Source organism: Amphiprion ocellaris, chromosome 17 (genome assembly GCF_022539595.1).
Source record: "Amphiprion ocellaris isolate individual 3 ecotype Okinawa chromosome 17, ASM2253959v1, whole genome shotgun sequence".
NCBI lineage: Eukaryota > Metazoa > Chordata > Actinopteri > Pomacentridae > Amphiprion > Amphiprion ocellaris.
In genome coordinates, this window is record NC_072782.1 from 13,855,635 (window position 1) to 13,870,592 (window position 14,958).

At 38.2% G+C, this 14,958-nt stretch overlaps 1 protein-coding gene across 11 annotated transcripts in view; it reads right to left on the minus strand.

Annotated features, from left to right (window-relative positions):
• Window positions 1–14,958, minus strand: part of kcnt1a (potassium sodium-activated channel subfamily T member 1a) — a 50,322-nt gene that overhangs the window by 11,591 nt on the left and 23,773 nt on the right. For all 11 annotated transcript variants that reach the window (XM_055019349.1, XM_035949031.2, XM_055019351.1 and 8 more), the window contains 6 exons: window positions 9,843–9,906; window positions 9,599–9,707; window positions 5,924–6,032; window positions 4,724–4,873; window positions 1,412–1,641; window positions 1,106–1,322 (listed from right to left, as the gene is read on the minus strand). In XM_055019349.1, the coding sequence (XP_054875324.1) occupies window positions 1,106–1,322; window positions 1,412–1,641; window positions 4,724–4,873; window positions 5,924–6,032; window positions 9,599–9,707; window positions 9,843–9,906 (879 nt within the window). The remainder of the gene's footprint in view (window positions 1–1,105; window positions 1,323–1,411; window positions 1,642–4,723; window positions 4,874–5,923; window positions 6,033–9,598; window positions 9,708–9,842; window positions 9,907–14,958) is intronic.

Sequence of the window (14,958 nt, forward strand, 5' to 3'; positions counted from 1 at the left end):
GTTAAATATTTTGCTTCTTTCAGCCTAATAATTACTAAGGTTACTACATAATGAGAAAGAAAGAAGACTTAGTTGGCTTAAACATTGATGTCAGGGTTAGGGTTTGACTTTGGCAGGTGCTAAATGTGTGTGGCTACATTTATTTCTCAACCAGAAATGAAACAACATTCAAAGAAACTGACTATTGAAAGAAAATATCACTAAAAAAAACACAAGATACTTGGAAAAATGTGACACATGCATTTGTTCAATTCAAGCAAGGACTCTGAAGAGTGTTTGACATAGCAGTAGAGGATAAAGTATTCAGATTTTTTTACATAAATACCTTAACTTCTGAATACATGCAGTATTCAGAAGTTAAGGTAGTAGTACTACAATATAATACACTTCATAAACTGAACATTTTGCTCAAGCAACACTACAGAAGTATGATTTATTTCAGCAGGAGTTTTATGCAAAATTATGAAAAATGGCCTCCTTTAGAATAATGAATCATAATTTATACACTAATGATATGTTTGGCTTTTAAAAGGCTTCACCACAAAACAGCTAGTAACCCCAGCTGTAAGATAAATGGGAGGATGACCAGATGTCCAAATGGTTCAGGTGCAAATAGCTTCAAATGTCCTCAGCAGCTGAGTTCAACTCCCAGTTGAACAGATCTTTGCTGCATGTCTCCATACTTCCTGTCTGTCTCGACTGTGGTGTCTAATAAAGGCAAAATGCCCCAAAATAATATCTTGAGATGAATGCAGTGGAGCAAAAAGTGTAGTATTTTTAGCTTTAGCATAGTAGAATAGAAGTATAAAGTAATAAAAAGTAGAGTAGTACAAATAAAGCTAATACCTTAAAATTGACACCATGGGTAGATACAGAGAGGGATCTATAATTTTAGAATCATTACTACAAGAAACCCGCACAAAGTAATCTTAAGAATCTACTTGTGCAATTTCAGAACAAGACATCTCACTTCTGCCTGAGATAAATATTCAAGTCTCATCTAGTCTCACTTCAATATTACTACTTTTTTTTTAAAGCTGTTTCTTGGACTGTCTGCTCAGCCTCACTGTAATAAGACTTCAAGGTTTGGTAGCAGAATCCTTACTCAGTAGATGGGTGGCCTTTCTCATCTGTGAAGACGGAGTCATCTTCTGATTGGTCACTGAGGAGGTCACATGGCAGGATTGAAGCGGAGTCGGCTATTTCCTGGACCGGAGCGATGCTCGGTCGACGGCCTCCTGTTCCATTTACCGTAGGAGGGATCAGTTTCCCACTCGAGGGGTCAGGTGGACTCGTATTCTGAAGATCCATGGCAACGGTGCCTGTAAATACATTCATTCACACATAATTTCACTAAACCTGTCAAACATGCTTCGATGAGCAGTTTATAACGGTCTGACTGTTTTCTCACCCATGCTGGCGATGATGCTGTGCACAGGAAGCTGACAGGGTCCGTCCAGGAGCCCCCCGACAGGACGGCCCTTCCTCTCCTCCTGGTTGAAGATGAAGGCTGAGTTCTCCTCCTTGGTGATGTTGATGTAGTAGCAGGTGTCTGAGGCAGCCATGATGTGTCGAGGACCAGGGTTCAGCAGGATGCTCTTGTTGTCCTCCCTCTTTATACCGATCAGACACACTCCATACCTGCAGATCACAAACCTGCAGTTAGCTTGTGGACTCTGAGGCAAATGCACACGTGGACAAAACTGTTGGTATCCCTCGGTTAATGAAAGAAAAGCCCACAATGGTCACAGAAATAATTAGAAATTGACAAAAGTAATAATAAATAAAAATTCTCTGAAAATTAACCAATGAAAATCAGACATTGCTTTTGAACCGTGGTTCAACAGAATTATTTAAAAAAATAAACTCATGAAACAGGCCTGGACAAAAATGATGGTACCCTTAACTTAATATTTTGTTGCACAACCTTTTGAGGCAATCACTGCAATCAAACCATTTCTGTAACTGTCAGTGAGACTTCTGCAGCTCTCAGCAGGTATTCTGGTCCACTCCTCATGAGCAGACTGCTCCAGTTGTCTCAAGTTTGAAGGGTTCCTTCTCCAGACGCCATGTTTCAGCTCCTTCCACAGATGTTCAATAGGATTTAGATCAGGGCTCATAGAAGGCCACTTCAGAATAGTCCAATGTTTTCCTCTTAGCCGTTCTTGGCTGTTTTTAGCTGTGTGTTTTGGGTCATTATCCTGTTGCAAGACACATGACCTGCGACTGAGACCACGCTTTCTGACACTGGGCAGCACATTTCTCTCTAGAATACCTTGATAGTCATGAGATTTCATTGTACCCTGCACAGATTCAAGACACCCTGTACCAGATGCAGCAAAGCAGCCCCAGAACATAACAGAGCCTCCTCCATGTTTCACAGTAGGGACAGTGTTCTTTTCTTCATATGCTTCATTTTTGCATCTGTGAACATAGAGCTGATGTGCCTTGCCAAAAAGTTCCAGTTTTGTCTCGTCTGTCCAAAGGACATTCTCCCAGAAGCTTTGTGGTTTGTCAACATGCAGTTTGGCAAATTCCAGTCTGGCTTTTTTATAATTTGTTTTCAACAATGATTTCCTCCTTGGTCGTCTTCCATGAAGTCCACTTTGACTCAAACAACGACGGATGGTGTGATCTGACACTGATGTACCTTGACCTTGGAGTTCACCTTTAATGTCTTTAGAGGTCGTTCTGGGCTCATTTGTTACCATTCGTATTATCCATCTCTTCCATTTGTCATCAATTTTCCTCCTGCAGCCACGTCATTAGAGGACACACCTTGATTGAACATGTCTCTATGGTCACATTATTTTCAGTCTTTTCTTTTTGAAAATAATTCTATTAAACCATGGTTCAAAAGCAATGTCTGATTTTCATTGCTTAATTTGCATAGAATTTTTATTTATTATTACTTTGGTCAGATTCAAATTATTTCTTTGACCATTGTGGGATTTTCTTTCATTAGCCAAGGGGTACCAACAATTTTGTCCACGTGTGTATCTGGCAACAGACTTGTGCTATTACATTGAAATTCAAACAATTCATTTAAATGTATTCACTGTTTGTTTACTTGAGCTGACCTCAAAGACTTGGTACAGGACAAAGCAGCTGCCTGCCGGTTCACAGCATCTCTGAAGTTCACTTGTTAACACATTCAGAGGTGGTATCCAGTCAGCTAGAGGGGACTTGTGCCCCCTGAGATTTTTCAGATTGGATGGTAATTGTTAAGTAAATGTTTTAATGTTTTTAGCTTCCATAATTATGTTTACAAACCAAATACAGATTTCTGTATGTTTCTGTTTATGCACACAGACCCTGCTCTCCTTCGTATGTTTGGCTTCTGTTCTTTAGTAACAGTGGACATCATGTAAAGTAGTTGCTAACTGTGGCTCTACGGCAGCTTGAGGCAGAGTTGAACTGTCGTGTCAATAGTTTTGTAAATTCTTGCCATCCCTTTGTGTGACTGTCACTGTTTTGATGGGGTCTCATGTGGTACTGCCCCATCACATGTTCAGTCTATTACATGGGAGTACAAAACTGAAGCTTCACTGGAAATTATGTTGCAGATCCAGTTGAAAATCTGAAAAAATTGAAATTAGATATTTTTCCTAAAGCATTCAGCTCTAGTTAAAGGTATAAATAACTGATATCAACTCACTCCATGAAAACAACACAACATTAACCTGTAAATGACTAAGAGCTTCAGAATATGTTCACCAAAAGTGACTTAAGCACCAGTGGTTAAGCAACAACTAATTACTATTAGTGTAAGTTTGTTGTCACATTTTCTTGTTCAACATTGTTACTATATGCAGTAGTGAACAGTAAATAATTTTCGCACATGAAAACAAACTTCATTCTTCAGTTATCATTTATTCATGTTATTTATCTACTTGTAAATGTTATGTAAGTTTGTATGATTAATTTAAATATATATATATATATATATATATATATATATATATATATATATATATATATATATATATATATATATATATATATATATATATCAGTGGGATTGTAAAACTGCACTTGCATGCTAACAACATTATAAAGCATGACACCCCAGAAATATTTTTATTTAAACTTAGTTGAATCAGAAAGCAAGAGCAAGAAATAATCGAATATCTAACTCCAGTGACCTCCCTATAACTTAATATTTAAAATGAGTATTTGGAGTGATTTTCATTGAAGTCAGATGTGTTAATTATTAAGATTAAGAGGTGCTGGTAGGTGGATTTTGCCACCCACAGACAGAGCCAAACTAGCCTTTGTTGTTTCCTTCTGTTTCCAGTATTTGTGTCTTTAGCTTTGTGTTTAATGGACAGATCTAAGAGTGGTATCAACGTCCTCATCTAACCTTTAGTCAGAAAGTAAAAAACCTAATTCTAAAATATGTAATTGTTCCTTTAAACGAGAGAAGTACTGTCTCTGCATGAAAGACATGAAAAAATGTTTTTTGTAGTCTGTGACATACAAGGCATCACTTCCAGCAGAAAAACAACTATAATGAAAAGGTTGATGGTTTTTTTTTTTGTTCTGTGATTCATGTCAAACCAGGGTGAAACAAACCAGCAGCAGAACAGCGCTGCTGAACTAACACAAGATGAAACCAGGTCAAACAGATAGAACAAAGTATGTAAAAGCCCTTCAAACGTTGGAATGTACTTTCAACTTGTCAGCATCTGACGAAGATGCTTTAGCTTACATGTCAACTCACTTCTTGTGAGCATGAAAGGAGGCGTATGTGAAGCTTTTGCCATTATACTCTCCAAAGAACTTGCTGTCACACAGTCGGATGTGGTAGACCTCGTTGCCGGAGCAACATCCATACATCCTCTGCCACTGCTCCGGAGACTGCTGTCCCTCTCTGCTTAGAAAACACAAAATGGATCAGTAAACCCAGAACTGTTTCACACAATTTCACACATATGCTAATATACATGCAGTCATGACTTTTGTCTTCATCATCAGTACTTGTGATCAATCATAATAATCATTTGCAAAAGGAAAACTCTCTATCTCATGGTCACAAACCCCTCAGGACCCTCGGGGCAGCGCTGGGCGTCCTGGTGACAGCAGACAGCTTGATCCATCTGTGTCAGCCAGGCGGCTGGGCTCAAATATGCCCTTTGTAATGACTTCCGGTAATTAGAGTAATTGCTTAGGCATTTTGTTAGAGTTTAATGGGCTACAATGATGCTCAGAACATCCTGAAGGTAGCAGTTTACATACTTGCTTCTTAGCACTTATTAATATTTATGTAAGATGACTTATAAATTGGATTTCACACTCGGAGTTTCATAACTGCGTGTAAAAGGCAAAACAACATTCTCAACATTATCAGCATCTCCTTTTCTGTTTTAAACTTATTTCCCAGTGAACATCCCTGATGAGCTGCATGTCTCCACAACCAACTTCAAAGACGCCCACACATGCAGTGCAAACATACAGACTCACATTCTGCACAGTGCACCTTTGTGGCTAACGTGTGCAATTTCAAATATTCATAAAAAGACACAAAGCTTCACTTTCTGAAGAGTCGTCAGGAACACAGTAAAACCACCGACTCTTCTTGAATGCAGTTCCTCTCAGCCATTGAAATCAGCTTTTTAAAATGATCTGTATGCTTGCTGTGAGAAATCATTTTCCACCGGAGAGCTATTCATCCCGCATTACAGAGGACACATGCTAAGAAAAATCAATGCAGCTGCCACCTGTTCTCCCTTTTGCTGCACTCTTTACTTCCAACTGAGCTCCACAATGATCCAAGACTTTTGTCTTTGCTTTGGCCTTCTCACCTCTCTGTGCCAGTCCCATTGATCTGATTACAACATCGTGACCATGTGAAGAAATCTGAACTTTGCAGCTATGCTAAGGAGAATCAAACAGCCTGAGGAGGTTGTGAAAGAAGACTGACCGTCCACGGGAGGTGTGCACGAGGAGCGTGACCAAGGTGGAGGTGGCAGGACACACACAGTTGAGAGCCAACATGGCGTACTTGAACTCCTCCTCACACACAACATGATCTGAAAATGAACAGATGAGCTTATCAGTGGAGGCGGTCAAGAAGTACGAGTTACATTTTTAGTTAGTATACATTAGAAATGGAAAACAAACTGAACACATAGTTCAACATTTTGAAATACATTGAGTCAGATACAGGACATATCGTGTGTGTGTGATCAGTGGTTTTTATTGAATTAGAGACCTAAAATAACATGCAAAACAATCTAAAGCTTGACTCATATTTATCCTTCGGGTAATTCAGGTCTTTAAAATCATCTTAATGTATGGCCAGTTGTCCTTGTTTTACTTGATTCACTTTTTCTAAACTTTTTTAGTCAAAATGACATCACTGATCAGAGCCCCAAACTGTAAAGAATTGTCAGATTTTCAGTTTTTAGATGATTCGTGAACTTATCATCTTTGAGGTACCATTCTGTTTTAAAATTTTCACCAAATCTAAGTGTAACATTGTGACAATTAATCCAAATCCCTTTGCTCTATATGTCTCACGAAAACTGGCAAAAACTAAAATCTCAGTGCTCCTTGCCACGATCGTGAAGCCATTAGTGACTCAGCTGCAACCAAGTTATGTGACAAAAGTTCAGTGACTTTGAACTGAACTGCTGGCTATGTTTATACTGAGCAGATGGAAGACAAGTATGGAAAAAAATTCAAAAATCCAAATAGCTATAAATAGCTAAAGTTCTATATCATGCAAAACCACCCTTATTCCCATTAGTTAGAACAAAAGTGGGCACTGTTGTATATAGTGATCCCAAATATTTTTTCAGTTTTTGTAAAATAAATAATAAATAATCAAACAAATACAACTTTTGTTTTTCCTTTTTTATGACTTATTTCAATATAACAGTGTATCTTTACTTCTAGACATAGTTGTGTTGTTTCCAAGGAGATGCAGAACTTTATACTGCAGTGAAAAATGAGCCCAGAGTGTGTAAAAATGTGACAAGAGCAAAAATGCCCACAGCCTACTTGGAATTTAGAGCTATTTATCCTTAATGGCTGTATTATTTTACTAATTTACCCGTTTAATATTTGAAATGACTCATTTTACTTCTATTTATATGCTTCTTAATATCTTTTCTCAGCAACAGAGCCTTTACATCAGTAGAGCGGTTCACAAAGTTAATGTTAACAATGGTCAATAATGTATTTCTGCAGAGTGTGAAGCTAGCTAAAACCTGGCTATGCAAAGGATCAATAAAGTTTATCTTCTTATGTAGACCCACTATAGCTTTATTCAAAATGTAAAAAGTGCACTTAACTTGTCTAAATCTTGCTAAATAATAGGTAGTATCTAATTTCTTTCATTCTTATATTCTGGTGGTACATGCTGTAACCATTTCTCGGTGACCAACAGTCTATCGCAGTTATTTCATGAAGTCTTTGTTGGTTGCCTGGCAACAAGAAAGCCATGGAGCCCAGAGAGAAATAATTACAGCACTTAACCCCCTGTAAAACCATAATTTTCATTGTCATTTAAACATTTTTGGCTTTGTACAGATCAAACAAACAAGATATAATGAATAACTAAGAGAGCTTTTGAGATGCTTTATACGCCCCGAGTCTGGTTTTGCCGGAGGTCTCTTCCTGTTAAAATGATGTTGTTCCTCTCAGCTGTCGCCAAGTGTTTTTAAAAAGGGAATCATTGAATTCACTAAGTTTTTCTCTGTAACATTGTGGTGTAACAAAATTCAACTTAATTTTTAAATTAGTCAGGCATATTTGAATAGTATATAATACTGCATGGTCCTAACCTCAATATCTACACAACTTATTTTCTTATTTCGCTATTGTGAAGCACTTTGGGTCAATGTGTGTTGGTTTAAATGTTCTATTTAAATAATTGCATTTGATTTAAAGGACCCATATTTTGCTCCTTTTCACAAAATTAGTGAAAGTTTCACACATCCCCAGAATGTGTCTTTCAGGATTTTATCTTGTAATAGTGCAAAGGTGGTTTATCACACCATGACTGTATAACACCTGGTTGCAGTCCAGTTCTAAACAGGCTGGTTCGCCATCTGTAGCTTTAAATGTAGCTGAGCTGCCACTGTCCACAACCCCTTCAGGAAGAAGACTCTCTCTGTGACCGACAGAATGGAGCAAAACAGTTGACCACATGGCAGATAAATGAGTATGTGAGAGAATGGCTTTCTGTCACTTCTAACGTTCTCTATGAATCATCATTCTACGTGGCAATATTACAGAATTTGCTGCCCAGCTGTTGTTTTTAGCTCCTGTATAGTGAGTTGGTCAGAAAATGCTAGTTATAAAATCAGTACTTAAGTAGCGCAGAGTGACAGCTCGGATGGCTCTGAAATTATGGTAGCTAACATGTTAATGGACTGCATTTCAATCACTGTTTCACATTTGTTCCATCGTCTGACAACAGAAACAGACAAACGTCTAAATGAGAATAGCTTTGTTTGGAATTTGGCTACATTAAAATGTGGCATATGTGAGCACAGAGAAGTGCATGAAGACGCTTGTGTTCACTCTGTGTGTGCTTTGCTCGTGACTGAGACATTTCAGAGTTAGCAGAAGCATCTCTTGCAACTAAACAAACGTGGTGAACTGAGAGGTAGCTGCTCATTCTGCATGGCTCATATCACAAGCAGAAGGCATTGAGGGGGCAGGTTTTTTGCAATTTTTTTTAGCTTATCATCTGGTGTTTTTTCAGGCTTTAACATTAGCATTAACATATCTCTACACATTTCTATTTCTAAATAAACCTTTCATACTTATATGTGAAATTTATTGGTAAATTATTGCCAGTTCAGATAAAGTGGCTATATTGAGCAACCAAGACAGGAATTTCATGTTGTCCTAATTAAATAGACTCTTACAGCTCCACTGTGTTCACTAGGCACAATATTTTTATTCTGTCTCCTGTTTGGTGAAGAGCAGCTGGTGTACAGTGGGCTTTTCCAAAAGAAACAGCTATGCAAGCGGTATGAGTGAACCAAAAACAAAGCTGCAGGTGGGACAGGTACACAAAGATCCATAAGAAACTGGAGATCAATGTGCAGACGAGAGAAAACGCAAGTACAATTCAGATTTGGTTTAAATCAACCCCTTTCACGTATAAGTAGTCATGTGATCTGACATTATTAGTGAATATAGTTACTTTAACATGTACACTACCATTCAAAAGTTTGGGGTCACTTAGAAATGTCCTTATTTTTGAAAGAAAAGCAGTTTTTTTCAATGAAGATAATATTAAAATAATCAGAAATCCAGTCTAGATATTGTTAATGTGGTAAATGACTATTCTAGCTGGAAATGAGTGATTTTTAATGGAACATCTACATAGGGGTACAGAGGAACATTTCCAGCAACCATCACTCCTGTGTTCTAATGCTACGTTGTGCTAGCTGATCGTGTTGAAAGGCTCATTGATGACTGTGCAATTATGTTAGCACATGCTTAAAAGTGTGAGCTTTCATGAAAACATGAAACTTTTGAACGGTACTGTGAATGTAATATTGGGATTAGCTTTTTCTCATGAAACTAATGGCCAGAAAGCAAACAGGTGTTTCACTTACAGCTTACAAACTCTCACCTGCAAATTTAACGTGAAACTTATTTTCAGGTTTGAGTATCTGGACATAAAGAGGACAGTTTGGAGCAAAGTCCTTCACTGCCCAGGCTCTCAGGATGGTCTGATGGTCCTGTGGGGAATCGGAGAGATGTTTTCCATTTTCTAATTAATGAGTAATTGTCTTTCTGACAGAAAACAACAATGACTGACACCTCATAAGTGATGAAGAATTATGGCTGGATTCATTAGTAGTTGTTTGTCTTACCGCAGCCATGCGATCCACCTCGTTCCGACTGCTCAGAATGAAGCAAGCCTCTGCATCATCCATTCTGCAGCAGGGGGACAAAATTGACAAGTAATAAAATGCAGTCATCATACAATCAAAACAGCAGGAAAAAAAATCTAATCCTGCCTCAAACGAGTGAACTGAAATGACATCTGACCAGTGAGAAGACAACAGCACCCTTTGATTCAATATAATACTCAGTTTGGCAGCATCTACTGTCTGAAGATTCACAGACAACCTGAGATATATGTACTGTATACTCAGTGCGCTGTGAATGTGGAACTGTTTTTGCATATGATTAGCAGAGGAGCCAGGAGAGTGCAGAATGCAAAACAAGTGTGGGAGGATTTGAAACAGTGCCAGATGCAGGATGTAAGCTTTGACACACACCCAGTCCTCTACTTCTAATTGCTCTATGAAAATCCTGCCAAATGTATACAGTTAAGTTACACAACCCATTTTCATCAAAGTGAAACTTATTTTGATGTGAGTGGTGGAGCACCTAATGGTACAACTGTTGCATGCTCAGCACCAGTGAAGGAAAACAGGCTTTATTCAGTATTTTAGTTGTAGTTATTACCAAGATGTTTTCTTGTTTTGAGAAAGACAAGTTACAAGTGACAGATTTTTTTGAAGTCCCTCTGTTGTTCGTTGATTTAACACCTGAAAACTCTTCTCTGTGTCAGTTACATATTTAGAAGTTTTTTTTCCTATTAAAATCATAACTCCCTGCCTTCAAATGGCTTAGATGTAACTCTACACTCTTGCTTCCTCTAAAATGTGTAGATCTAGGAAGTCTACAACTCTTTCTTCAGCCACTTCCTGCAACACGAGCACACCAGCTCACCTACAACTCTGCTCAAACACCAAAAAGCTACTTGGCGCTGCACAATGGCAAGTTGTAATATTGGTGTAATTAGTCGTACATGTTTGAACTTTTAACAGATTGTGAAGAAGAATAATGATACAGAAAGCTCCGACATGCCAAGATTGGTTCTTTAGGTTTGCTGTACATGAATACCTAGAAGTCTGAATCTGTATTTGTGCATTTGGAGGTGGAAATGCTCAGCTACAGTGTTGACTGCTTATTTCGTTCATGTAATGTCTTCTATCATATTAAAAAAAAAAACAAAACACCATATTGACACGTTAACAATGTAAAAGCTTGATTTTCATCTGAGGAGGTCAGTTATTGGTCAAACTGAAGCTGGACTGGTGTTGATTCCCTAAATGTTTGTTCTTGGTATCACTCAGAATTTTCACATACTGCAGCATCTTTTTTTAAATTTTATTGTTAAAGCTTCCCTGCCAAGTAAACAACCTAGTCTTTCAGGCTATTTTGTTATTCATTTTTAGCCTCCAGTGCCACATAACACAAATGTTTTACAGAGTGTGTACGGCTACGAAACTGATAATCTGCAAAATGAGCGCATTTATCACTTAAGCTTGGCTGTAACTCTGTGAATTGCCTTGAAACATGCCTACCTGTCACAAAATCCTGTGTGTTTTGCACTCAGCTTGCATGAAAGGTGCTTTATAAATACAATTTTTGATTAATTCATTGATGTCATTAAGGCTACAGGAATAAACTTGACTTGTCATACAGTCTGACAGCAGGTTTTTATTTCCTTTCATCAGTGTTTGAATTTTCTCATAGTTTCATTCATGAAACGTTCATGAGTCAAAGTTATCAGAGGAATGTGAGACAGATCATGTTGGTTTTCCTTCGAGGAGCAGTCCATTTACCAGTTCAGTCTCAAAAGAAATAAGTATAGCTTGAATGATTAATTACAATGTTGTCTGAGTGTGAGGACACACAATAGCTCTGACAAGCCTATTTACTAAGAAAGGAATGAAAGAATATCAGGGTGATATTAAGGAATGGCAGAACAATGGCACTTTTAAATCTTATTGACAGTTCTTGGCAATTATTCATACCTATCCCAGAATGCAAAACATTACCGTTTCACATTAGTAAAGATGATTTGATCTAAGAAAAAGTGTGCAGTTGGTGTGGGCTGCAAAGTCAGACTGATGATCAAAAGAATCCATGAAGTTGTCTTTATTTTCCCAAAACACAGAGAAGATCAGCACAACATACCCGATCCATCCTCCATAAATGATTCAGACTGTAGGTTTGCACGATATGAGGAAAATCTGAATTGTGCAATAACTTTTTTCAATATTGCCATGACGATATGGTGCGTGATGAACAAATGCTGACGTGGATTAAGCAGTTCTTATGTCTCTAATGTCTTTAATATGTGTATTACTAACATGGGCATCAAACACTGCATAGCCGATGCCCATTAATGAAGAAACTAAACATGTTAAGCAACCGATTAACCCTCTGAACCCGAAAACCTGCTGGTGGGTTTGTGACATGTTATCATTTTAAAAAAATCACCAAAAGGACACCATGTACAGTTGTGCTCATAAGTTTACATACCCTGGCAGAATTGATGATTTCTTGGTCATTTTTCAGAGAATATGAATGATAACACAAAAACTTTTCTTTCACGCATGGTAAGTGGTTGGGTGAAGCCATTTATTATCAAACAACTGTATTTACTCTTTTTAAATCATATTGACAACAGAAACTACTCAAATGACCCTGATCAAAAGTTTACATACCCCACTTCTTAATACCGTGTATTCCCTCCTTTAACATCAATGACAGCTTGAAGTCTTTTGTGGTGGTTGTAGATGAGGGTCTTTATTTTGTCAGATGGTAAAGCTGCCCATTCTTCTTGGCAAAAAGCCTCCAGCTCCTGTAAATTCTTGGGCTGCCTTGCATGAACTGCATGTTTGAGATCCCCAGAGTGGCTCAATGATATTGAGGTCAGGAGACTGAGATGGTCACTCCAGAACCTTCACTTTATTCTGTTGTAGCCACTGACAGGTAGACTTGGCCTTGTGCTTTGGATCGTTGTCATGTTGGAACATCTAAGTATGTCCCATGTGCAGCTTCCGGGCTGATGAGTGCAAGTTTTCCTCCAGTATTTTCTGATAACATGCTGCATTCATCTTGTTTCCTGTGCCTCTGTAGCTCACACATCCCCAAAACATCAGCGATCCACCTCCGTGTTTCACAGTAGGGATTGTGTACTTCTCATTATAGGCCTTGTTTACTCCTCTCCAAATGTAGCATTTATGGTTGTGGCCACAAAGTTCAATTTTGGTCTCATCACTCCAAATGACTTTGTTCCAGAAGTTTTGAGGCTTGTCTCTGTGCTGTTTGGCATATTGTAAGTGGGATGCTTTGTGGCATTTGCGTAGTAACGGCTTTCTTCTGGCGACTCAACCATGGAGCCCATTTTTGTTCAAGTGCCTCCTTATTGTGCATCTTCAAACAGCCACACCAGTTTTTTTCAGAGACTCCTGTATTTCAGCTGAAGTTATTTGTGGTTTTTCTTTGCATCCTGAGCAATTTTTCTGGCAGCTGTGGCTGAAATTTTTGTTGGTCTACCTGACCGTGGTTTGGTTTCAACAGAACCCCTCAGTTTCCACTTCTTAATTAATGTTTTAACACTGCTGATAGGCATTTTCAGATCCTTGGATGTCTTTTTATATCCCTTTCCTGTTTTATACAGTTCAGTTACCTTTTCCTGCAGATCCTTTAACAATTCTTTTGCTTTCCCCATGATTTAGAAGCCAGAAACGTCAGTGCAGCACTGGATGAAAGATGAAGGGCCTGTCAAGAGCCCAGAAACTCACTGACCTTTTATACACACACACTGATTACAAGCAAATAGATCCCAGGTGAGGATGGTTACCTTTAGTAGCCATTCAAACCCGTTTGTGTCAACTTGTGTGCCTGTTATCAGGCCAAACCTCCAGGGTATGTAAACTTTTGATCAGGGCCATATGGCTACTTTCTATTGTCATTATAATTTAAAAAGAATAAACACAGTTGTTTGATAATAAAAAAAAACACTATAGCACAACACTAACTATGAGTGAAAGAAAAGTTTTTGTGTTATCATTCATATTCTCTGAAAAATGGCCAAGAAATCATAAATTCTGCCAGGGTATGTAAACTTATGAGCACAACTGTATCATAGTTATAAACATTGTGCAGAGAAAGAATTATTGCATATTCACTTCGCCAAGGAACAGGGTGGAGTTATGTGACGGTAAGCGTCTGTCTGTCTGTCTGTCTGTCTGTTAGAAACATTATTCAAAAACTGAAAAACGGATTTGGATGACATTTTCAGGGAAGGTCAGAAATGGTACAAGGACCAAGTGATTAGATTTTAACAGAGATGTGGCTTATTGTCTGGATCCACGGATTTGTTAAAGATTTCTGTATCATTGCGAGATAGTGGCACTGTGTCACTGTAACTATGACAACAAGTGAACACTACGTGAGCTGCCTGCTGAAGATCACATGATTGCGATCCTACTACAAATTCACCGCTGCAGACCACAGATTTTTTAAAGATTTCATTTGTCAGAAATCATACAACGACTGAGTGGTCTTGGTGGAGTACTGCGCTCTCTGAGTGCGTTTCTTGTTAACTATTCAATGGTCATTGATCTACTCCTCTGTAACCTGTCATTTCACTGTGAAAATTAACAAAATCTAAGCTAGAAATTGTGATAATTCACCAAAATCACTATATTCTGCATGTCGCGTTGAAAAATCTCCCAAAATAAACAGTTTTGCTCTAACAACAAAAAAAGAAAAATCTGCACTCTTCAGTGCAACCAGGAAGTCATTAGTGAGCAACCTAGACAGGAATTTCACGTTGCCCTAATTAAATAGACTCTTAAAGCTCCACTGTGTTCACTAGGCACAACATTTTTATTCTGTCTCCTGTTTGGTGAAGAGCAGCTGGTGTACAGTGGGCTTTTCCAACAGTCATTACAACTAACAGTAATGTCACAAAAATTTAGGGACTTTGGCTGCATTGAGCTGAACTGCAGGCTTTGATTATATAGCGCAGAGAGGAGACAAGTATGGAAACAAATTTAAAAGCTTGTGTGCTCCCAGAGTATAATAGCAACATTAGTCAAAATGACAGACAGATTCATAAGAAAATCACTTGTAGCTCAGACAATGCTTTTACTCTTAGAGAAGTGGTGCAAGTAT